A 26,217-nucleotide genomic window follows, 5' to 3' on the forward strand; every position below is an offset into this window, starting at 1 on the left:
ACCTCTCCGAACCGTTATGTTGGGAATCGGATTTATTTTATTGCGGACTAAGACGTACGCGAGATATTTGGCTTTCCCCGGTTTTTGTTTATTGAGAGAGCTGGGGGGGCTTTGAGATAAACGCTTGCAGCAAATTTTATAGCTCAGGGGAACGTTTCCCGAACTCGGCACTCCAAAGTAAATCTCCTTTATGTATCGTACACGGTAATTATTGCTTTATTCGCTTGAGTAACTCACGTCCTAGATGTTATTGAATGTTGCCATAAAATATTATTGATGACCACAATAAAACACACTTTATGTGCGCTTGTGTATTTTTTCCCCATTCTCTAACCTACGGCTCGTAATTCAACTTTTATTTGTGTTCAGTTCAACGTTTTTATGTTCTCGTAACGTCATCGATTTCTTTATAGCGCGGTGTTCTTGTTTTGACATAAAGTAAGCATCCGTATCATACGCTAAAAATATTAATAGCTCGTTTGAGTTTAGAAATATATATCAATGTCGGTATAACTTTATAAATGCAGTAATTTCTATCTAATAGTATACTATGCGGGTCGTATGGTAATAATAAAAAACACGTGTGGCACTCGGAGACTGCCGCGGTAAAGCTATTTCATAGCATTTTTTATCAATTTATGGAATTATAAATCGACAATAATAATTTAATATTAAAACAACAATAAAATAAGACCACGCTATATTTATAAAAGCATTAACAAAAGCAAAACATTAACTGTCCCCTTCACACTCATAACCTAGACCGCGCGAGAGAGAGGTGGGCAGACATTTCATGATGTGCATGCGGCAGTGCGATGTCACGCCGCGCGCTTATTCACAAACACTACACAAGCGCAACGTGTGAATGTGTTGAACGCGAGCTACATAGTAGGCGTAGTGGGGATGTCAGGTTATGTTCGTTACGGAATTTCTTGATTCAGTCGCCGCGCTCAAGGCCCGCGATAGAAGCTATGCGATAGCTTAATAACTGGCAACAAATCACACACCGTCATCCGCCTCCCAATTAAGATTGCGCTAAGAAGAAGACGTTGCGCTTGTGTAGGGTTTGTGAATAAGCGCGTGGCGTGACGTCACACTGCATGCGCATCATGAAAAGTTTGCCCATCTCTCTCTCGCGCAATCTAGCTTATGAGTGTGAAGGGGACAGTTAATGTTTTGCTTTTATTAATGTTTAATATAGCGTGGTCTTGTTTTATTATTGTTTTAATATTAAATTATCATTGTGTAATTATAATTGCATAAGTTGATAAAAAATGCTATGCAATAACTTTACCGCGGCAGTTCCCGAGTGCCACACTTTCTTTTTTTATTGCTTAAATGGGTGGACGCGCTCACAGCCCACCTGGTGTTAAGCGGTTACTGGAGCCCATATACATCTACAACGTAAATGCGCCACCCACCTTGAGATATAAGTTCTAAGGTCTCAAGTATAGTCCCATCTTTCAAACCGAAACGCATTACTGCTTCACGGCAGAAATAGGCGGGGTGGTGGTACCTACCCGCGCGGACTCACAAATGATCTAATTTGAGTGTTCAAATGCGTAATAATACTTTGCCGTTTCTATTCAAAAGGTCGTTCGGATTACGTTCTGTAGTCTGTAGCCGTGAGATTTTAAATTGAATGAGATATAAATCTTGTCAGTTTTTAACGGCGCAATGAAGGCGCCCGTCGACCGTCTGTCTGTTTGTTTATGCGTTCGCTTTACGAGCTCTGTTGTTGATTTATTTCGCGACTCAGTTCATAAAGGCTTGCATTTTCGATGCTACATACCTAGTTCTGGTTCGGTTATTTAATGGTTCGTTTAATAACAAAATAAATAACATTGTAATTTTTTGGATTTTCTGATCTATGCGACGTAGTTTCATGGCTAGTCATAAAAATACTGTAGGTAGAAAATTTCATATTTCAAATTATATTTTACAAGCGGCCCGCTCTGGCTCCGCTCGGGTATTTAACAAAAATTTCAACGATATTTGACGTTGTTTTATTTTTTTAAATAAAATAACTAAAATAGTTAGACATATGCTGTCGCGACATTTTTGTAAATAATAATAATGTGTTCTACAAAATTCTAGTACATTATTTTATTCTATCATCAATAGTCTTCGCAGGACACGCGATGTAAAGTGTATTTTAGGTATTTTTTTTACACCTTGGGTTAAATTGTTGGAGTTTTAGTAAGGATCCCTAATTTTTATCAAAAAAGAGCCTATGTCACTCGGGAATAGTGTAGCTTCCAAACAGTAAAATAATTTTTCAAATCGCTTCAGTAGTTTCGGAGTCTATTCAATACAAACAAATCTGTCCTCTTTATAATATTAAGTATATAATAAGAAGTATAAATAGGTAGTTGCGCCCGCGGCTTCATTTGTAACAAAATGCAATTTTATATTAAACACGGAAGTCATAAGACGATTCAAAAAGCTAAGTACGTAAGATAATTTTACATGCTCACACTCTGTTACATATACATATATTTCATCTGACTTCGAACTATGGTTCAAAAGATGAAATCCCTGTCACCAGCGCCACCTAGCTGGCACTGACGTAACTATGTTTGTCGGAGTGGTCATTCGTTCTTTATACGTGTATAGTTTCACATCATTTGGGCTAACGGATCTCGAGTTTTACTTAAACATACATACATTCTCTTTTATTTATATAGATTTCAACTTGAATACCATTTATTTGACATATTCATTAAATGTCCAAGAAACTCTACTGCTCTACATCCAAAAAGAGCTACAGTTCTGTATAAAACCAACGAAGCCGATTCAGTGGAATTGCCTTCTTTAAGTTTTTTTATTCGGATTTATTAATTTTCCTATTTCTTATTATTTATTATCTTTACACTTGTCAATGGTTGCAAACTGGGTTTGTAATTTCCGTCTAAGCAAATAAATAATATATAATTTTATTTGTGTTTGTTTGTTTAAAATGATATAATGATTAAAAAAATAAAAGTAATATTACAAAAGAACTATTATAATATTGCTTGGAAAAATAATATTGAACTTTAAACAGTTTCAGCTTCTGAATCCTGAATCCATACCGAATCCGGTTTTAAGGATGAGCCATTCATTATACAATTCAATTGAGACTTCATGTCTCAAGGGGAGTGACGACATATTGTGATGTCCATGGCCTACAGTGACTAAGCAAGTGGACCGTAAACTCCTTCACCCACTCGTGCAGTAAAATAAGCTAAGCAAAAACAAAGTCATGGGAGACTCATAATAAGACACGACGTCCACTGAGTTACTCATCGAATCTTCTCAGTGGGTCGCGATTCCGATCCGGTGGTAGATTCTGCGAAGCACTGCTCTTGCTAGGGCTAGTGTTAGCAAATTCTCTGGTTGAGCCCATAAGCACACCTGCCCGTCTGGGCGCATCTGAAATAGCGTCTTAGGCTACCAGCAAATACGGAGGGGAAAAAAACAGGACACGATAATGCCAGAGGTAATTAAATAAAAATGATTACCATTTAACATTCATATTAATTAATTACAGTAAGAAACGACTTGAACAATAATTCACGTCACTAAAATATCATTAAAACTGTCAAATTAAAATACAGCTGTGTCCTACATCACAACACCAAGATATTTCTTTGCAAATTTAATTATATAGTTGTTTCTTAGATTTTCTATGGTAAATCGGCAATTTCAACGGCAAAACTAGTTTTGTTTTATATATGCAGACAACCCGCCTGCAAATTTACTTTTGCAGTCCTTATGTAAATATCTGCAGGGCAATTCTAAGTTTTCCATCGATAGTTAGAGCAAGTTAAGTTTGTTATTTGCAGAGTACTAATAAAGGCAATGATCAATCATTGGATCAAACGCAGGAAGTAGCCTATAACACCGGCTTATATTGGAACTTGTTATTGAAGCGTGTTCGATTAATGATACTACGATAGGCAGCTCACGACTATTTGACAAAAAACGCTTGTCAGTTTGACGTCTTCTCAAACTTTAACATTGACAGTGAGGCTGTACGGTGCTCCCGACATAGTCAAACAGAAACATTAGAATGTCATTTCCAAAACTATTTAAATTTATTAATTTATTAATCATTTACTGGTAGTAAGACCCTTTGTGAGTCGGCACGGGTAAGTACCACCGCCCTGCCTATTTCTGCCGTGAAGCAGTAATGCGTTTCGGTTTGAAGGGCGGAGCAGCCGTTGTAACTATATTTGAGACCTTAGAACTTATACCTCAAGGTGGGTGACGCATTTACGTTGTAGATGTCTATGGGCTCCGGTAATCACTTAACACCAGGTGGTCTGTGAGGACGTCCACCCATCTAAGCAATAAAAAAAATGTAAAAAATACTACTGCATCGTCCAAAACAGGCATAAAAAACCAAACGAGTTCGTCTTTTTGCGATCTTATATTGTTATTTTTAAGGTCATAAAATTCATATTTGCAATTACAATAAAACTTACTGACAGTAGTAGTAAATAAAATCACAAGAAGCAAACCACAGCGTAGTCCCATAGTATAATTAGAAAACAATTATTGTTACTGCGAAATTTAAAAAAAACGTGGGTAGATTGATATATTTTTTGTGCACCGATACTTACTCTAAGTCCTGTTTGATAATAGTATAATTAATTCCGTAGATAGTTCTGACGAATGTCATCAACCATCTAAACCATTAAAGCTGCTATCTACTAAGTCGCTATCAGTGATATAGCATCGCTTTTATCTACTTCCATTGTGAGGGTAGATTGGAACGAAGCGCTGTCAATATTATCGGACGTTGTTATCTTTGTTGCTGTCAAAAGTATATCATTTAGTGACACCGCGACCGGTTACGGTGGCAGTCGATCAAAGTGATTATTCTGAAGTACCGTCAGCAAAGAAGATCGAAATTTCTTTCGTAATAATAATAAATTTACTATATTATTATAAGCCATCGTTGTTTCGTGAAATCATAGTCTTTTTTTAATAAGGTCAGCCAATTCACATCAATGTCTGAGTAATTTAATTCATCTACAGTTCAATAGGTCAGTACATAGTTAATAGTTTTTGTTTATCATTTTAATCCTTACCGAAATATCACTTCTTCGATATCCTAAACTACAGTAAAAAGTCATTGCAAATATACGGACATAAAAAAAGAATTCAATCACTCATTAAAAAAAATATTGAAATAAAAAAAAATTAAATATAATATCTTTTTTGCGGACCATAGGTTTTCAAATCAACAATCTGCTACCGGATTGAATGTAACGAATCGTTCGGAGAGCCACAAAGCCGCAATCAACTTTAACGACCGTTGTGTCTTATCGCTTTTCATTCCTCAAGTATACCTGTTGTGGACAGTGTTTTAAATTCGTATAACTTAATTTTAAATTAGTCTCATTTACTAACTCAAGTCAACGGAAAAAGTATTTTTTTTTACCAAAAGCAGATCTTCATAAATTGTTGGATCAATGGACATTACTTCGTATGCTACTCAACCGATAGGTATAGAGTTTATTGATCATTTAGCTGCCTCCAGAAATACGGAATTACCGGCTAGCAGTATTTGGTTTAGTGATTTTAATTGTACTACATGAGTGGTTTCATTGGATAGAGATCACAAAGAGAATTTCGCCGTTCACAATAAATTCGAAGTCTCTGTTTTAATGTGTAACGATATAACAAAAAAATTAATTAAAAAAAACTGCCTTAAAAAAAACTATTCCTAAACAAATTAATATGCACTAAAAAAAAGAAAAAAAAGCGTATTCTTCTACAACTTAATAATGAACTTACTTTTTTTACTCATCTATATGTAGGTACAATTTATGTATTAACCACGCAAGAAGGTAGGTAGGTACCTATCCGCTTCAAATATAACTTATAAATAACAAAGAATTATCAAAATAGTTTTTAGAGTTCTAAGTAAAGTCCTCCTTTTTTGAAGTCAGGTAAACGTTTGATTGTTTGTATACCTAGAGCCACAGCTGCGTTCATCCACAGTGCGTTTCCAGAGATCTTTTTTTCCACGGCAAATCCGGCTTTGGGATGAGCTCCCTTCCACGGTGTTTCCCGATGTCCTTGTTCAAACGAGGCTTGTGGAGAGTACTTAACGGTAGGCAGCGGCTTGGCTAAGCCCCTGGTATTGCTGAAGTCAATGGGCGACGGTAACCACTCACCATCAGGTGGGCCGTACGGTCATCTGTCTACAAGGGCAATAAAAAAATCCGCCCTACAACCAATCATTTTCCAATTATTAAATAATTTACGTATATATTTGGTGGAACAAGACCTAAGAAAAAATGCATATTATTATATTCCGTGAAAGACAACATGTGTAAGTGGGGAGTGAACGAAGAAATGGTATATGATAAAGGAGTGTGGAAGACGAAAATATGTTGCACCGTCCCCAGTTGACTGGGAGAAGGGCAAGGGAATGATGATTTGGCAGAAAGTTTCGCCTGAACACGTTCTAGGTGATTTGGTATTCATTTACAAGATGTCAATGTGGACATAGGCGATGCAATAAACCGGTTGGTTTAACTTTAGTTGATTCGTCCAGATGTAGAGTATCCCGTTTTTACCATAATGGTGTACACATTCATATCAGAGTCTTTGGCATTAACTACGGTTCATTTAACGCAAGGTATTTAGCTAATCATTAGGGTTACATCGATAATTTAGGAGCTCTTCGAAAATCTCCTTTTTGAAATCAAATACAGCGTCCTATGGGTTGAAAGTCGCAGCTACCACCACGCTGCCCATTTCTGCCGTGAAGCAGTAATGCGTCTCGGCTTAAAGGATGGCAGTCGTTGTACTGTAAAAACTGAGACTTAGAACTCATATCTCAAGGTGGGTTGCCGCGTTAACCTTGTTGATTACTTGGTTAACACCAGGTGAGCCGTGAGCTCTATCTAAGCAATAACAAAAGAACGAGCTTTGTGTCGGAAAGTCATCATTCATCATTATCCTGCTCTTCTCCCAGTTACCTGGGGTCGGCGCAACATGTTTTCTCCTTCCATACTCTTCTATCATTAACCATTTCTTCGCTCACTCCCCTCTTACTCATATCGTCGTCATACCCATGTGTCGGAATGTAAACTAAGATATTTTTGCTAGCCCATTATTGTCCGCGCTCATACTTCTTCATCTTATGCCCATTCCATTCTTTTTACATCTTCATTCTAAAAATTATTATACTGAAGGAACCCAAACTTACCTTTCTCTGATACGTGGAGAGCTGTATTCCTATTTAGTTTACCATGTGTAGTACTGAACCTACCAAGTGAAATCAAGTCAAGAATATCTCTAAATCGTGTCATAATATGTATTTGAATTTGTAATGTGACGGTCTGAGTATTTTTGGGTTCCCTCGTCAGCCCTGCGTACAGAAGCCGCGGAGTTACAAAGCATGCATTATCTACATCTGCGGATACTCAATCAATCTATGCCAATCAAATTTTACAAAGTTTTATTTGCGACTCGTCATCCCGGAGCTTTCGAATTTCAACATACGCTTAACAGTTTTACCAACAGCAAATAGCTCTAAAACTGAACTTGTATTCTTTCAAGCGATTTTAAGTCTACCATCCATTGAAATAAGATTAAGTTGAAAATCTCAAGATATTAGATAAACAGATAAAAATGTACCCGTTCTATGTTCGTAGATAGATTATCAGTAAAATTAATTAATTAACAATAGTAAGGTATGTAATGTAGATTAATGTAGATTATTTGAATATATATTTTATTATAATATTCTGAGCAAGAAAGTATAAATCTCTTTAAGGAATAAAATTATGTAACTTCGTAAGTTAGTTGGATTATTGACTGTTTATTTAATTCACTTCTAAAGGAATGAATGGCCTTAGTTTGAACGCGAACAACATGTAAATTATGTTGAATGTCCTTAAAGATATTTTTTATTTTAATTTTTTTATTGGCTTTTCAAGCAGACGAGCATACGGCCCATCTGATGGTAATTGGTTACCGTCGCTCATGGACATCAGCAATGCCAGGGGCAGAGCTAAGCCGGTGCCTACCGTTGAAAACCACCTATTACTATTCTAACCTAATACGTATTCTTACCACCACCAAAATTTCTGGGAAATGTCGCGAGAAACAGCTGGATGTGGATAGAACAGAACCTATCACTAAGTGAACTTTAGGGGAGGTCCATATTTCTTTATTTATTTTTTTATTGCTTAGATGGGTGGACAAGCTTACAGCCCACCTGGTGTTAAGCGGTTACTGGAGCCCATAGACATCTACAACGTAAATGCGCCACCCACCTTGAGATATAAGTTCTAAGGTCTCAAGTATAGTTACAACGGCTGTCCCTACCCTTCAAACCGAAACGCATTACTGCTTCACGGAGGAAATAGGCAGGGCGATGGTACCTACCCGCGCGGACTCACAAAAGGTCCTACCACCAGTAAAATATATTATTATTTAGTATATAACAGGGAACGTTTGCCAGTTGATGCAGACGATGTAATCTAGTTTCTAAATCAAGTTATACTTGACAAACGACTTGAAAACACAAATAGCGCTAGTTAAAAACACTTATACACACATAACACTCAAAAAAGCTTCTATTACACAAATAAAATTAAAAAAAAAACCGCACAATTGCATAGGGTACGTTAACAGGAATTGATTACCTATCATTATCGTCTTTAAGGCAGCCATTCACGAGCCAATTTGCTCTTATAATAACGTCACTGTAATCACAAAGCTCGTTGTATAATGCGCAGGCCTCTAGCCTGTGGTTTTGTTCGTAAATTATAGGTTGCCAACGCCTCGGGCCGTGCATGTCGGCCTTTATAATCTCATCACGATAATTATTGTGAACTTTTATTGCTAACGAATAAAGAAAATAATGAAGCATGCAGTGAAAATCTAAAGTCGATATTATACTTTTTTTTTTGATGACATTATTTAGCATTTCTATTCGTTTTGTGTCTTAACCATTTGAAAGTTAATGATGTTTTGATGCTACATATTTCTATCTATCTGTAATCTACAATTTACTTGCAATAATTGGAATTTTTGGAGAACACTTATTAATTGAAATAAGACTACGTTCAAACCTATTTGTATATTCGCCTATATTCAGTGAATAAATACATATTTTTTTATTGCTTTGATTGGTGGACGAGCTCCCATCCCACCTGGTGTTAAGTTGTTACCTAAGTCCAAGGACATCTACAACGTAAATGCGCCACCCAACTTGAGATATAAGTTTTAAGGTCTCAGTATAGTTAAAACGGCTGTCCCGCCCTTCAAACCGAAACGCATTACTGCTTTACGGCAGAAGTAGGCAGGGTGCCAGAAAAAAAATATAGCGTGCAGAACGGACGAGTACGTACTTACTCGTGGCGAGTATCGAACATACCCAAATAGAATCTTTACATAATCTTATACGTAACTATAAATACATATATTTTATCAATTCTATGATCTAAGCTGGTAAAGGCATGAAGAAAATAAAAATTCACAAATACGTTTGAGAGTTTATTTAAAAATATTAATGACAAATATATTTAATTATTTCGAGTTAAAAGTTAGGACGTGCAGTATATTTTCGAATGGTGAGACGAATCTTTGAGGTAAGAGTTTGATGAATCGCCATTGAATTAGTAATTCTTATGCCAAAATAGTCTAGGACCGGAAACATATTCAGCTACAACCAATGACAGAAACAAAAGAACAAACTCTACGTCTGAGCCTCCAGAGACAATCTGTGGTAGTAGTAAAACTTCCTTCTAGGTCGATAATTCTCACTCAGGGTCGTGGCTTCTCTAAATGACTTTCTCTGAATGAAGAGTCCCAGGCTCTTTTGGCGTCAGCTCAGTCTATCCTCGGCTGCGTGGACTCGTGGATTGAGGTGCTGAGGATAGAGCGTCCGATCTGCGATCGGAGCTGGTCCTATCAGCGCCCTGGACTTCTACCTCCGGGCCTTCTTCCGTATACCTTGCCTGTTATCAGCAGCTAATCTTGAGCTCGTCAAGACTGGATTCGTTGATTCGGTGTTCTATCCAATGAGTCCCGAGCGAATACCTTATTTTATGACTTAATATTCTAATTACTAACTAACTGCTATTCTAATTTGCTAATTGAAAACGAACATTCTGAAGAAGAGCAGTAGTAGTAAAGCAGGCAGCGGAAAAACTGGACACAAATTGTACCCAATCTTTAGTTTGACTACGCAATGTGATGTAGATAAATGGATTTCGAAATAGCTATTCCCTCGTGTCTCGTGCTAAGGCACACCATATTCTGAAATAAAGAGATGAAACTTATTTTCTTTAATTGTAGTTTACGCCATTAAAATCACAATTGATTCGTTCAGTGTACATGAACACGTTATTTGCGATATGGAGTCATTTTGGTCCATCTAGAACAGTCATGCATTGCGTTACGAAACGTGTTTACAACTTAAGCCTTCGTCAAACAGAACGCGTAATTAGCGCACGTCAGAGCGCTAAACTGACGCCGCGCTATGACGCCGAGATGTGTTGTACTACCATGGTAACATACCGTCAAACAGAGCCCCAGCGCTATAAGTACGCAGCGCTCTGTCACGGCGTTAGGACGCTTTGACGTCAGGCCTTGTAATTTTATTTTAGTGTCCGAGTGAATGTGTATTAAAATACTAGATAATGCCCGAAAAAATGATATAAATAGTTAGAAAATACCCATGCTTATACAATGCTACATCTGAATCACTCGATTTCTTAATACTTTTAAATTTTTACACTGCTATCGAAAGGTACTATGATTTGGCGAATGCGTTGCGTCAAGGAGCGTTACAGCCTGGCCACGGGGATCGGCGGTGCGAACAGCGAAGCGGTGGACGAGGCGACCATTCGCGCAGCACCGTTTGCAGGCCACGGGTACTCACGTTCGCCGCCGCGACTAGTAAGGAAGTCCGACAGCGAAATGTCTATATCGAAATTATCTCGATATTGCTTACAAATTAATAGTTTTTTGGTTCAGGACCTATTATTTGGAAAAGATTGTGAAGTACATAATTTGAATAAGAATCGGAGTATACCTATAGATGGAGAATTCCACAAGAAGTACGAGAAATACTTTGGGTGGCTAGACTTCCAAATAGCTGGTCTAGCTAGTATTTCAGCTATATATTTTTTTATTGCTTAGATGGGTGGATGAGCTCACAGTCCACCTTGTGTTAAGTGGTTACTGAAGCCAACGTAAATGCGCCACCCACCTTGAGATATAAGTTCTAAGGTCTCAAGTATAGTTACATTGGCTGCCCCACCCTTCAAACCGAAACGCATTACTACTTCACGGCAGAAACAGGCAGGGTGGTGGTACCCACCCGCGCGGACTCACAAGAGGTCCTACCCCCAGTAATTACGCAAATTATAATTTTGAGGGTTTCATTTTTATTACACGATGTTATTCCTTCACCGTGGAAATCAATCGTGAACATTAAAATTTGTTGAGTACGTATTTCATTACAAAAATTGGTACCCGCCTGATATTCGACTACCGGTGCATCGCTCAACACCGGACGTCTTATCCGTTCAGCCACGACGAGTTTAAAAACAAAAAACAAAAAAATTTAATAAAAAATATAAAATATAAAAATTTCGGCGTTCATTTTTCGCGGCGAAAACAACTAAACTCATTTAATCACTGCACTATTCGCCGCGACTACCGCTCGACTCCGTGGCTTGCGCCGTCCTTATTCATGCATTTGTTTTGCTCGCCCGCCGCATCGTAAGTCGCCCGCGCGATTCGCTCGGTACATTCCGCCGGTCGCTTCGCCGGTCGCCGGTGCGCGTGGCTTGTTAGGTACATTTCTATGCTCTTATTTTAGTCGCTAGACGCTTCGCCGTTCGCACCGCGCGAATATTCGTATCGGCGAATGTCCCGTGGCCAGGCTGTTAGACTCATCTAGTCAATTTGAAGAGCGCGACGTTAAGTACGCGGCGCTATGTACGCGTTCTGTTTGACGAAGGCTTTAGTGCATTATTTTCATCCTCGATTTCCCCCAACACCATAATTTAAAAAGGCATTAGTGCAAATACCACATATGATTCGCCGTCAGAGAGCAGTCATGTGTACTAAAAGTGAATTGCGGTTAATTTTATATTATATTCCATTGGCTGTAATTACTATAATGGAGTGTACCCGCAGTTTGAAGTCGTCGTGGCCTGAAGGATAAAGCATCCAGTGCATTCGTGTTGAGCGATGCATCGAATCCCGCAGGCGGGTACCAATTTTTCTAATGAAATACGTACTTAACAAATTTTCACGATTGACTTCCACGGTGAAGGAATAACATCGTGTAGTAAAAATCAAACCCGCAAAATTATGATTTGCGTAATTACTGATGGTAGGACCTCTTGTGAATCCGCACGGGTAGGTATCTCCACCCTGCCTATTTCTACCGTGAAGCAGTAATGCGTTTCGGTTTGAAGGGTGGGATAGCCGTTGTAACTATACTGAGAACTTAGAACTTATATCTCAAGGTGGGTGGCGCATTTACGTTGTGGATGTCTATGGGCTCCGGCAACCACTTAACACCAGGTGGGCCGTGAGCTCGTCCAACCACCTAAGCAATAAAAAAAAAAGTGAATGTGCCCAGCTTATAAAAAGACCAACCTCAATGTTAGGAAATAGATTATCTCGACAAGGCTGAGAAAGGAAAATCCCAGGAACAGTCCGAGCAGACCACCGCAGTTCGCCAAGAAGTCGGTCGTACCGAATAGTTCTGAACGTTTGAATGACATGTAACGTGGCTTCGTATAATACACCTCAATCTTCGTATAACTGTTATTTTTCATCAATCTGCAGAATTTAAAATTAATACATTTCACGAAAACTGACGGAGCTATGTTGATATCTAAGCAGCCGAGGAACCGGACTGTTTTTTAATGTTTATTATGTCAGATCGGTGAAGGTTCCTTGACGACCTTCAAACACGAGGAGCAAAAGTTTGATCATCATAATTAGACGCTGTTCCACTCAATACACGGCCTCTTATAAGCGAGCATGAACGAGTGCCATCATCCCGTCTATTACTATCGCAAAGTAATGATTCGTTCAGGTCAGAAGCATGGTGCAACTGTTACACAATACAATAAAAATAATTCACACTTCCAAGTGTGAATTTGCAATAATAACTAGTCAGGTCATAAGTATTGTCACACAGTAAAAACTTTTCTTTTAGAATGCTGGCCACAAAAAAGTTTATTGAATTCGAATTTCCAATTGATCATGAAAATAAAAATGTATACTTTTAGAATTTCACTCATTTTTAAATATGGAGTGGACGCTTAAAGAAGACCGTGTTGCAGTTATTGCGTTGCATCGTTGCGGTTACGCGCCAATTCAAATATTTAACATACTGAAAAATTTGAATATAACCAAAAGATACGTTTATCGTACCATCAAACGATACAATGAAGACTCTAGACTAGTGTAGATGACAGGTCAAGAAGTGGCCGCCCTCGGTCTGTTAGGACTCCAGCAGTGATAAAAGCTGTGAAGGCGCGAATTCAAAGAAATCCCAAACGTAAGCAGAAACTGTTGGCCCTTCAGATGGGGTTAAGCAGAACCATGGTGAAAAGGGTGTTAAATGAAGACTTAGGGCTTCGGGCATATCGAAGAAAAACAGGACATCGTTTGAATGCTCGTCTAATGGACCTGAGACTGAAGAGATGCCGCGCTTTGTTGAAGCGGTACGCGGGAAAAAAATATCGGGAAATTCTTTTTTCGGATGAAAAAAGTTTTTACCGTAGAAGAGAGCTACAACAAACAAAATGATATGGTGTACACACACAGTAGTGAAGAAGCGAGCAACCGTATTCCGCGTGTCCAACGAGTTCATTTTCCATCCTCGCTCATGGTATGGTTGGGAGTTTCTTATTGGGGCTTAACAGAGGTACATTTTTGTGAGAAAGGTGTAAAAACGAATGCAGTTGTGTATCAAAATACAGTCCTGACGAACCTTGTGGAACCTGTTTCTCATACCATGTTCAATATCAGGCACTGGGTATTCCAACAAGATTCGGCGCCAGCTCATAGAGCGAAGAGCACACAAGACTGGCTGGCGGCGCGTGAAATCGACTTCATTCGGCACGAAGACTGGCCCTCCTCCAGTCCAGATTTGAATCCGTTAGATTACAAGATATGGCAACACTTGGAGGAAAAGGCGTGCTCAAAGCCTCATCCCAATTTGGAGTCACTCAAGACATCCTTGATTAAGGCAGCCGCCGATATTGACATGGACCTCGTTCGTGCTGCGATAGACGACTGGCCGCGCAGATTGAAGGCCTGTATTCAAAATCACGGAGGTCTTTTGAATAAACTTTAGTGTCATAAGAATCTATGTTTTGTTAAGTTCATTTTGGTATATGAATGGTTACATAGTGAATAAACTTGTTTCAATTATTTTACATTAAACATGTGACAGAATTTATGACCTGACTATGTATATAGTTTAGTTTATTCTATGTTATTGTTTATTTATTATACAATAAAGACTTGACCTCATGCCTCAGGCTTCTCAAGCTTCACGTAATGTCTATGGGCTCTAGAACACTACGTAACAAATAGGACCCTTAGCTTGTTTACCATTTTCATATCAGCCCACAGTCGTCCACTGCTGGACATAGGCCTCCCCCAAGCCTCGCCACAAAGACCGGTCCTGCGCTGCCTGCATCCAGTGGACCCCCGCGAACCTCAATAGGTAGTCGATCCGTCTTATGGCATCCATTTTGCCTACTCACGCTACGTCTTCTGGTACGCGGTCGCCATTCGAGTCCGACAAAATATGCAAACTGGTGTCCAAAAGTGTTCAACTTCTACTTACTTTTCCGATATTGTGTTGTTTATACCATACGTTTGAATATAGTTTTTCCAATACTTCTCCAAACGAAATGTCGACATCATCATTCCAGCGTTATAGTCAACCATATTACAGGAAGGGAGGCAGTTGCAAGCTTTTATCTCTGTCAATGAGGAATCTGACACTCGTGCTGTTGCTAATTCTTCTAAAATGTAAGTAAATCGGAGCGTTATTGGGATATTTTAAGGAGTAACACAGCAACCTTCTGAAAATGTGGGATTCTTTGGATTGATATTTCGAGTAATGTTAAGTATCGGAGGGGCACGTAGGGTAAATTCAAGAGGGCTTTTCATATGTTGAGAGTCCTTCAAATAGAGCAAAGTTGCTCAGGCTACTGGCCTGAACAAATACTAATGTTTGCTAAGAAAAGCTTTGGCCTCGTGTGGACTGTATGTGCCGTTTTTGAGTGTTGATGATTATCAGCATTGCTAAATATCCACCATCCAATAGGTTGTATGTTCGTCTGCCTTCCAAAGCATTAAAAAAATGGTTTAATTTTTGGTACCACTTTACAACATCAATTACGGTAAATGATTTAAAACCCGAATTCCAAGTTCTGTATTGACTAATAATGTTAAGAAAAGTACTTACATCATGATTCACTCTCGAATAAGTCATGTGTTCCAGTTAGAAGAATAGAACATGTACATATATTTAGCTGGTGGCAGGGCTTGATGTGAGCCCTCATGGGTAGGTACTACCGCCCTGCCTGTTTCTGCCGTGAAGCAGTAATGCGTTTCGGCTTGAAAGAAAGGGCAGCCGTGCTGAGACTTCGAACTCATATAGGTGTGTGGCGGCATTTACGTTGTTGATGTCTATGGAGTCCGGTAACCACTACACACCAAATGGGCCATGAGCTCGTCTAACTATATACGCAATTAAAAATATAAATGTAGAAAGAATAGAGGAAAACCGAGACTTCCTCGTCACAGTCTAACTGCAATATGTAGGCTTAGGTAAAAATTACTTGTGAGCTAGTCTAACTATATATCCAAAGTCTATTCATTTTTTAATGAAATTACAATTAATTCATAATGGCTTTTATAGGCTAGTGATTAATACCTATGGCGGCGTCCATACAATCATGTTTTTCTATCGTACAAATCCTATTGCTGATGTGAACTGCAACAAAATATGATATTTGAGAATACACAAAAAAATTAATGTTAATAATGATTATTTCAAGGAAGCGAACGCGTGAAACTGCTCACATGGCATATAAAACCCGACGCATCCACATTTCTTGAACGTGTAGTTTGTCAAGCATTCCAATCGACAATTGTTTGGGGAGTAACTCTGGAAATATCTAAGTTGTCGCTCGTGCGGAAAAAAGCACTGGCGCCTGAAAGATGAAATGTTAAATTTTTAGAGTTAGGTTTAGTGTAAGTAATAAATAATAATAATAATTTATTGCATTTCAAATTGAATAAAAAAAAAACAACAAAAAGAAAATAAAAAAAAGGCAAAAGGGCTATCCCGGGGCGGGGTGGCGATGGCGTTATCCTTAGATGTAAGGAACGCCTTCAACACCCTGCCCTGGTCGGTGATCGCGGGGGCGCTGGAGTATCACGGCGTCCCCGCATACCTCCGCCGACTGATCGGCTCCTACCTCGAGGGCAGGTCGATCCAGTGCATCGGACACGGTGGGGCGATGTACCGCTTTCCGGTCGAGCGCGGTGTTCCGCAGGGGTCTGTCCTGGGCCCCCTGCTGTGGAACATCGGCTACGACTGGGTCCTGCGGGGCGTCATTCGGGGTCCCCTCCCCGGGCTGAACGTAATTTGTTACGCCGACGACACGTTGGTCGTGGCTCCGGGGAGGGACTACCGGGAGTCTGCCCGTCTGGCGTGCGCAGGCGTGGCACACGTCGTCACTAGGATCCGACGGTTGGGGCTCGAGGTGGCGCTCGACAAAACCCACGCCCTGCTCTTTCACGGGCCGGGACGAGCGCCGCCTCTGGGTGCCCACCTCGTGATCGGAGGCGTCGGCGTCGGGGTCGGGGTGACCGGTCTTCGGTACCTCGGCCTCGAACTGGACGGTCGGTGGAGCTTCCGCGCTCACTTCGAAAAATTGGGCCCTCGGCTGATGGCGACGGCCGGCTCATTGAGCCGGCTGCTTCCAAACGTCGGGGGTCCCGATCAGGTGGCGCGCCACCTCTACATGGGGGTGGTGCGGTCGATGGCACTATACGGCGCGCCCGTATGGTGCCACGCCCTGACCCGCCAGAACGTCGCCGCGCTGCGACGTCCGCAGCGCGCGATCGCGGTCAGGGCGATCCGAGGATACCGCACCGTCTCCTTCGAGGCGGCGTGCTTGCTCGCCGGGGCGCCACCCTGGGACCTGGAGGCGGAGGCGCTCGCTGCCGATTACAGGTGGCGTAGCGACCTCCGATCTAGGGGGGAAGGGCGCCCCGGCGAAGGTGTAGTTCGAGCGCGGAGGCTCCACTCTCGGCGGTCCGTGCTGGAGGCGTGGTCTCGCCGCTTGGCGGTCCCGTTTGCCGGCCTCCGTACCGTCGAGGCGGTCCGCCCGGTTCTCGCGGACTGGGTGGGCCGCGACCGCGGATGCCTCACCTTCCGGCTGACGCAAATGCTTACCGGCCACGGATGTTTCGGCCGGTACTTGCATAAGATAGCCGGAAGGGAACCGACGGCGCAGTGCCACCACTGCGCGGACCGCGACGAGGAAGACACAGCGGAACATACATTGGCGCGTTGCTCTGAATTCGACGAGCAACGCGCCACCCTCGTCGCGGTCATAGGAGAGGACCTCTCGCTGCCGCGCGTCGTGGCTATGATGCTCAGCAGCGACGCGTCCTGGAAGGCGATGTTCGACTTCTGCGAGTCCACCATCTCGCAGAAAGAGGCGGCGGAGCGAGAGAGGGAGAGCTCTTCCCTTTCCGCACCGATCCGTCGCCGTCGAGCCGGGGGCCGGAGGCGGGAATACGCCTGTACGTCCCGGCCCCTGTAGGTAGTGGCCTCCCCCCGGTGAAGGTCAAGGGGCGACCTGAGGGGGTGAGGCCGCGCGGCGCGCTACCAGCACTCTAGCGCGCTGCCGTGGAGTGATTAGAGCGACCGGTCGACGGTGTATCGCGTCCCGATCCGGCAGGCTGGTTTTGGTCCAGCGGGGTATTCCGGGACACCAGCGGCACCGTCTGGGCGGACCGACGGGCTGCCGTACCGAGACGGCCGACGTTTCAGAGCCTTCGATTCGCCTCGAAGGCTCCGTCGGCTGGGCGTCCTTGGGGTGAGCCGCGCCGTCTGGTTGTAGTGTTGACCGCGGTAGCCCCCCTACCTCATCCGGGTTCTGACCTCGGAGGGGATCGGACGTCGGGTGTAAGAGTGCAGGGGAGTCGTTTAGTGGGTGGGTCCTAAAATCCTTGGGCCCGCGGTCTGCTCACAACACCATGCAGATCGTTGAGTCTCACATACCCCGCGCGCCCCTTTTGCGCGGGGACCTCGTAGGAGGTTCGGCCCTCTACCCGAAAAAAAAAAAAAAAAAGGGTGGCTCAGCTAATGCTGTTCAAGGTCGATAAATCGAACAGCGCTGATTTTCAGTCACCCCCCGTTTCCCTTTGGTTCATTGTGGTAATGAAGGCTAGTGTGACTAGGTGTGTAAGCGACTTGTTCCTTCGTACTTGGCTCATCAGATTCAATAATTATTGCATTAGACGCCTTTAGCTCTAACGTTAGGAGCAGGCTTAAAGACCCCTGTAACCGTACTTGTCGAACTCGGCAAGGGGTTCGTTGGGAAACCTAACCCATGCATCTGCCTGCTGAGTTTCTCGCCGGATTTTTTCAGCGGGTTGTAATTCCGATCCAGTAGTAGATTCATTCGCGAAGCACTTGCTCTTGAGTTGTTAGGTCTACTATAGAAGCGCTCGGGCAGCTGTTAGCAAATCCCACCCCTTCTGGCTGAGCCCTTGGCCGCCCACCTGTCCTGGTGAAACTGGAAAGGCCCTCGGGCCACCAGTAATTCATCATTCATAAAAAGCTTGGCTAATAGCTTAATCAATTATATCTACTGACTTGTTGGTGCAGTAATTAGCGCTCCTGTCTGTTGCGCAGAGGGTCGTGGGTTCAATTTCCACATCGGTCAAACATTATGTGATCAACAGGTTTGTTTGCAGCGTAAGTAATTAAAAATATTTTATAAATAAGACGATCATCCAAAATAATGGGATGAAATTCATATGAATTCATTTTAATTATGTTTAGTTAAAACTTGTTTTGTTAAATACTTACTGCTCCAGGAATACTGGCTTATTTAATTTTGTTGATGTGCTCTGAATTTCAAATCTAAGTGATATCGATGAAGTTTGGCCAGGCAGTGCGATATAGTGGTGTAATAAGGACTGAGGTAAATCCGCCGGGTGATATAAGTATAGCTGAAATTCACGGTCTTTTTTGAATGGTACCACATGGATTTTTCCAATTTTTTGGACAGGGTCCTTAATGGCAGTTACTGGTTTGGCTCTGCTGGCCAATTGGTCAGGGAACCCACAATCGACCGTGACCACACATTAAAAGGTGAAATCCGTCCATTCTAGGATCCATTTCTAGGTCAATGCTCAGTCAAGGTCTACTTTATAAAGTAAAAAAATACTTCCTTTACATAATATTTTGCCAGTGTAATTTAGTCACAAGTATAGAGCCGAGATTAAATTTTAAATAAAAAGTCATATACCAGTATTTGCATACACTGATACAAAGTGCTAAGATTGAGGTATCTAGCAAAAGGTTCTATTATCAATTATCTTATATTTAAGACAAACTTCAAAATTATGGTCACTTAATTTAATTTTTTTAATTATGTTACCTTGAAACCGTCTTTAAGAACATTACATAGTTTATCTCTATTCATAAGGTTTTCTTTTAATATAACAATTAAATCTGGTTCAACTCCATTCTTCTGCAATAAAAAAACATTAGTTTAATAAAAGCAAAGTAAATTTTAAGGGTAATTTAATTTTGCTTGAAATACAAATAATAATATAGTCTTCTCGCATTAAAACTGTATAATCTCAAAACTTACTAATTTTACAGGAGAGTGTTGTAAAGGTTTAACATGTGATATTTTTCATATTAATCATCTCTACTACGTTTATTTTTTTATTTTTTACCAGTTATATTATCTGTATTTTAAAGTAAGATAAAATTATGTATTAATTTTGTTAATAGTAGTCAAAACATAGGTAAACTAAAAAAAAAAAACTAAAACTAAACTACGCTCTTTTGACAGTATTTATTAGAAAAATACTGGTGATACCAAATGATTCCGTATATTAACTCGATTTCGAATATTTTTGTAAATTGTACACTTTTAATGCGAAAAAACGATATGTAGATCGTCTAGTCGGCTATGGGTTCAATTATCGGTCGGAATCAGTATCTTTAATATACGGTTACTAGATTGTTTTTAATACGTATTCCAGTTGTTCTTGTAATTTTCTTGGATTTGTAATCCTGGCATCGATACCACAAGTGAAAATTTTGGGCCTGTTCTCTTGAAGGAAAAAAAAATTTTTGCTCATATTTTCTTTTTTATTAAAAAAAATCATCATGGTCCTATTTATCGTGGGTTCCCAATCCAAGAGCTTTAGAGAGCCATTTCTTTCACTCTCATATACGGCTTTGCTTTTGTATGACCATCGGGATACTGTACTGTTTGTACAATGCATACTCTTACGTAATCTCTATTTCCCTTTCAACCTCCTTCATCTCCTAATATTTCGCAAGTCCCAAATGAAGCTAGTTATTTGTATCTAAACGATGTATTACTGGAATTCGGATTTACTGGAATAAATATCATAATTAGAAAACTGCACCGATCTTGGGACGCGGTTTTACTGTATTTTCCTACTCTTTAAGCCAAAATAAGTGACAGCTTTGTGGCCGTAACGTGCAGCATGGTGATGCGTCTAGCATGGGCCAAATAGCACTATCACGAGATTTCACTAAAAGTGAAACATATACAAATTTACCCTTCCTCTTCTTGGATATGTATCAACATCTAGACTGTTGTAGCCGACGTCTTTAACATAGCCTTGACTTTTCTTCGTTGCCATCAAATACTCGAAATCCTGATGTATACTGAAAAGCAAATTAATAATTTTCAATTTAAAATTATGATCTCACAAGAACCCAATCTGATAAAAGTCTGTCAGACATCAGCTGTTCTTCAAGCTGTGTTATTTCCATGTCAGCTTTGAATTCAGCATATAAATCTCTTTTAATGTATAGAATAGTAAAATAGAGCTTCTGTCAACACTTAGATCCTTAATCTAATTAATAACAACAACAGATTACTTTACTTTTCCGTTCGAAAGATTTCAGATGCTGCTAACGTATTCATTGTGTAGCAAACTCCTTGGGAAGTGAGAACTCTGTGGAATAAGCTTTTACAACTTAGTTCCTTGTTATGCCATCGGCACATAGAAGTGAAATCTTTAAGATCTGGAGCAACCTGAAGCAAACCCAATTAAAGTTTTAAATGATTATGTTTTTAAGTAACAAATTTAGAAAAGAAAAATAATTCATAATGTAATGAATTTTGCATTAAAGATTCTGGTTTTTAATTAAAAACTTATAGTAATGAATAAGATGTTTCAAATACGTCATTGTTGACGTCTATGAACGACGATAAAAACTGACTGGTTAAGAATTGATAGTTTTTGGTTTCTGAAGATAGCAACATTTTTGGTTTGCAAATTCTGTCCCATCCCTCTCTCGCACATTACCTAATGACGCGTGCGAGCGAGATCGCGTGGCGACATCCACTCATGAAGAAAAATGTAATGGCTGAACTACCACGCGCGCGCTACGTGTCTCTGATGTATTTTATATGTAAATAAGTGAAATTGTTGGTGTTTCTCATTGCCTATCGATACGAGCCTGCAGTAAGGACTACATAAGTGCATCCTTCTTTTACCACAGAACTGCCGATTCATCTCGTTTCTGTCCGCAGTCTGTGTCTTTTTTTTCCTACCTATGCTGAGAGCCTTGAGAGGCTATTTCAGCGTAACCTTAACTAGTAGGTGAGCTCACGGGGCTCAACCCTGACGACGTTGCTAACACGAACCCTAGCAAGAGTCTACCACCGGATCGGAAAGGCGACCCACTGAGAAGATCCGGCGAGAAACTCAGTGGGCTGTGTCTGGGGGTAATGTGTCCTTCAATTTGCAACGACCAAATTTTGAAAATTTGAAATATTTCGTAGAATATCGCTTATTTCGCGTCTGCACTGACTATCACATATGTCGAATGCTGGTCTGCCTATACAGAAAATTAAAAAAGTCAACACCCATCTATGAAAAAATAATACAATTAATTATGTTTTACCTCTAGTAGCCTATTAACAAGGGTGACATTAGAGTAGAACCGATTGAAGTAAACAAAATCTTTATGATGAAAGTGTTCAACATTGCACACTAAAGATACGTCCTGGAATTTTTCCAATTCAATTTGGCTGAAATAAATATAAAAAATATAGTTTATTTTTGGAACGAAGTTTCAAAACGATGCGGAGGTGTACCCTAACCGTGAAAAAACGTCCGTAACGTAAGATTTTTATTATTTATGTATACTTAGTTTTAGTATGATGGCTATACAGTGTCTAATCTATAGTCAACGTGGTGACGGCTATTATTATTATTCATATAAATAGCTGTTTCTTTGTATATTATTATTATTAATTTTTATAAATCATTGTGAATAAAATAAAGTTGATAGCTTTGTAAAGTAGTCTTTTTTATGTGGATGCCGGCTCAAGGTGGGTGCCGGCATTTACGTTGTAGATGTCTAAGGGCTCCGGTAACCACTTAACACCAGGTGGGCCGTGAGCTCGTCCATCCATCTATGCAATAAAGTAAAATAAAAAGTAAATACAACTCGTGAGGGCCCTTTGTACTAGCGGGGTACCCTAGGATAATAACAACATCCACATATTTGTGCATATTTGGAGCTGTGTGAATAGTCAACTTGCAACTCTTAGCATTTTTTTAATAAATAACAACACGCTTGGTATTCATTGTCCATAATATTTGAAGATAGCACATGTTGTACGATGCCGTCCACATTTATCTGAATAAAATTTTTAAGCGAACCCCTGTGGGTGGTTATCAAAATTTCGTCGGTTTTTGCATAGAAGTGAGTCGTATGGCTTTGGCGTATGTATGGCTTTGTTGTACCAATTGAATTTTTTGCCTGAATGTGGACAGAGATATTAGCTATCTACTATCTAAGGCATCCGGTAACTAATGAATAAACTCCTCTGCGGCTATATATCCTATCGTGATAAACATTTAACATCTAAAAGGCTCTGAGTTTGACTGATTACGTCAATAAAAAAGAAAACCCACTCGTCTGGAGTAACTTCTTCACGTGAAACTTTCGTTTGTACTTCATAGTAATTGTAGATAGATGGTAGATTTTTTTTCTGAGGGCATATTGTGATCGACGGAAAAGGAACCTGGAAATAAATTTGAAAAAAATAATTACTGGTTTTTTGTTTGGTTCTTTTAAATTCGATCGGTAATTTTATATCATTGCAACGTAATGACCGAGAGAATAATACATAATTTTCTGTCCGCTACAGAATTCAGTAAATATGCAATGGGATCATGCTATGGAAAAAGGTCTACTGATTTATATAATACTAGCGATCCGATCCGGCTCCGCTCGGGTCTTTAACAAAAATTTCAACGACATTGTTTTATTTTTTTAAATAAAATTACATTTATTGCGACATAACTATAGTATAGTATAGTTAGACATATGCTGTCGCAACACTTTTTGTAAATAATAATGTGTTCTACAAAGTCGTAGTGCATTATATTATTCTATCATCAATAGTTTTCGCAGGGCACGCGATGTAAAGAATATTTTAGGTATTTTTTTACACCTTGGGTTTCATTATTGAACATTATTGACTGAACATCATTGGAGTTTTTTTCAAAAAAGATGTCACTCGGGAATAGTGTAGCTTCCAAACAGTGAAAGTATTTTTCAAATCGGTTCAGTAGTTTCGGAGCCTATTCAATACAAACAAACAAACAAATCTTTCCTCTTTATAACACATATATTTTTTTCTTTACAACTTACCTCATCAACAGACACTAATCTTTCACTCAAAGTGACTATTACGGGACTCGTCTGCCACTTTATCCAAACATTATTTATTGCGTAAGCACACATGAGCACACTCGCTGTGAAGGTTATGATCCAAAATATCCTGAAAATATAATTTAAGCTTACAGCCGTGACAAATCGATTCCATTTTTTTATCTATGCAGTTTTTAATTTGATACTTCAATCTTTAAACTTCTTATTGATGCAGATAGAGCTAGGGATCCGCAGAGAAGTGTTTGCGAATAAAGCTTCTTCTTCTATATCGTTCCCTCACTACTGAGGATCGCGACCACATGCGACGTACTTCCAATGTGCTCGATCATGGGTGGCATGGACTGCATGGTACAGACTACCACCGAGTGCTTCTCTTGCTAGATCTGACCATCTGGCTGGTATTCTGCCCACAGCGCGCTTGCCCTCTATGCGACCCGTATTATGAGCTTCTCTAATTCATGTCTGGGAAACCGCATGATGTGTCCGAAGAAGCTCATAACACGTTCCCGGCAGATGGAAGAGAGCCTTTTTCGGATGTCTAGCTGCCTTAGAATGGATTCGTTTGTTCTCATGGCAGCCCACGGTATTCGTAGCATCCTCCGCCACACCCACATTTCAAAGGCATCGATCTTTTTGATATCCCGGCTTTTTATGCACCATGTCTCCGCCCCGTAGAGGAATATGGGAAAGATCAGTGCCCGCACCAAGCTTGGTCAGTGTATATTTTTGATTAATTTAAAGGTGGCCCCCTAATAAAGTTCTTGGGAAACATTTGTTTTCATTCTATTTCACTAGTACAAATTTAGAATACCGATACATTTTGTATGTGGAGTAAGTGAGACTTACTGTCTCTTTATTTGACCACTTTCAATTTCGCTGAATAATTTTAATCATCTAAGATATCTCATTCACTGATTCGAATTTTACTTTACATTATACGGTTCACCGTGACCACAGTATTTGATTATTTAAATAAATTGAAAGAAGATTATTTTTGTTTGAAATAACCCTTCAATATTTACCTAACGAAAAGGGGAATTTAATGAAAATGGTGATAAGCTTATATTTAAAATAAAAACTTACTTTTCTACCGGGTGTGATCCTCTTTGTGTCATGTACCTAAATCCGTGTAGTGTGGTGTTACTTGTGAATTCAAAAAACATCTCTAAAATCAGTGATTTCTGGCGCTGCCGTTTTTCTTTTCTCGAGGAATCACTGTGTGCAGCGACGATTTCCTTATCAGATCTGAATGTGGAAACATAACATAATAATTTCATAAGATGTAATAACCAAAAATTATGTATTTTTTATGTACTTATTGCGTAGATGAGTAATTTCTCGGCCAATTTGGTGATGGGTTGCAAGAGCTCATAGACCTCACAACGTGAATATCATACTTGAGACATGAGGCTTGAGTCTGAATTCACAGTCTCAGGAAATAGACGGGGTGATTTTACCCGTGCATCTCCTTCGGATAAATGACACAGTCATAATTAATACGCCTAGGTATGAACTTAATGACTTCACACCTCGGTCCGATAACAAAATTACAATTATAATAATGTAAAGGCAATGAGACTCTACTCTCTGCGACTGAGAGATAAAGTATTTGAGTTATAATTTATAATTCCACAATATCGTTTATTAAAATCTTGACCTAATATGCTTATCGACGTGCAGTCATTTAAGATGCCATACCTCCAGTACTCTGATTTGGCAGTCAAGGCTCTGATTTGCAGGCATCGTCATATTAGTGCAAGCTATGTATAAGTAAAATACGAGATCTTTCAACGAATTAACAACTTATTATATGAGACGAGCCGTAGGAGTGGCACTGTCAATTCTCGTAGTCTAAACATCAGAGAAGAGGTTCACCACCAATAATACAACTTGGTTAACGAAAATACACACATTAAGAAATGAAATTTTAATACACTAATAAAATGTACTCACTCCATAGTTCAGGTACTAGCAAACGTCCAGCTTAAAGGAAAGGCAGCTTAATTACTGAAAAACCTTTTTTCTTTCTTTCATGTAAATGAAGGTTTTATACTAATAACATTTTGCTGTCAAGCTTAATGTGAGCTACGGGAATTCGAACCCGGAGTTATGAAGGTTTTATGATATAATTTCCATAAGGAAATCCATATTATACTAATATCATGTAGCTTTTATTAGATTATGACCAAAAAAAACTAATGGACACATCCAAACTAATTAAT

The 26,217-nt window shown here is 39.9% G+C and overlaps 1 protein-coding gene across 1 annotated transcript; it reads right to left on the bottom strand.

Annotated features, from left to right (window-relative positions):
• Positions 1 to 9,511: 9,511 nt before the first annotated feature.
• Positions 9,512 to 25,989, bottom strand: LOC114240823 (pickpocket protein 28). The gene is made up of 14 exons (XM_028171509.2): positions 25,949 to 25,989; positions 25,079 to 25,240; positions 23,975 to 24,104; positions 23,233 to 23,342; positions 22,214 to 22,340; positions 21,187 to 21,338; positions 20,857 to 20,965; positions 19,692 to 19,784; positions 19,118 to 19,260; positions 16,090 to 16,220; positions 15,941 to 16,000; positions 14,843 to 15,023; positions 12,631 to 12,816; positions 9,512 to 10,272 (listed from the first exon to the last, which is right to left on the bottom strand). Exons 1-14 carry the CDS (start codon positions 25,951 to 25,953, stop codon positions 10,236 to 10,238), a joined length of 1,626 nt encoding a protein of 541 aa, XP_028027310.2. The 5' UTR covers positions 25,954 to 25,989; the 3' UTR covers positions 9,512 to 10,235.
• Positions 25,990 to 26,217: the final 228 nt, after the last annotated feature.

The sequence above is a fragment of the Bombyx mandarina genome, chromosome 09 (genome assembly GCF_030267445.1).
Source record: "Bombyx mandarina strain Sakado chromosome 09, ASM3026744v2".
In the NCBI taxonomy this organism is placed as follows: domain Eukaryota; kingdom Metazoa; phylum Arthropoda; class Insecta; order Lepidoptera; family Bombycidae; genus Bombyx; species Bombyx mandarina.

Bases quoted from the DNA above. Each gene is read 5' to 3' on its own strand.
- LOC114240823 (XM_028171509.2), bottom strand. The intron at 22,341-23,232 runs GTGGGTTTTCTT...TATTTATTTCAG, and splicing joins GAAGAAGTTACTCCAGACGA to CCAAATTGAATTGGAAAAAT. The intron at 20,966-21,186 runs GTAAAGTAATCT...TTTGCTTTTCAG, and splicing joins GAAATCTTTCGAACGGAAAA to TATACATCAGGATTTCGAGT.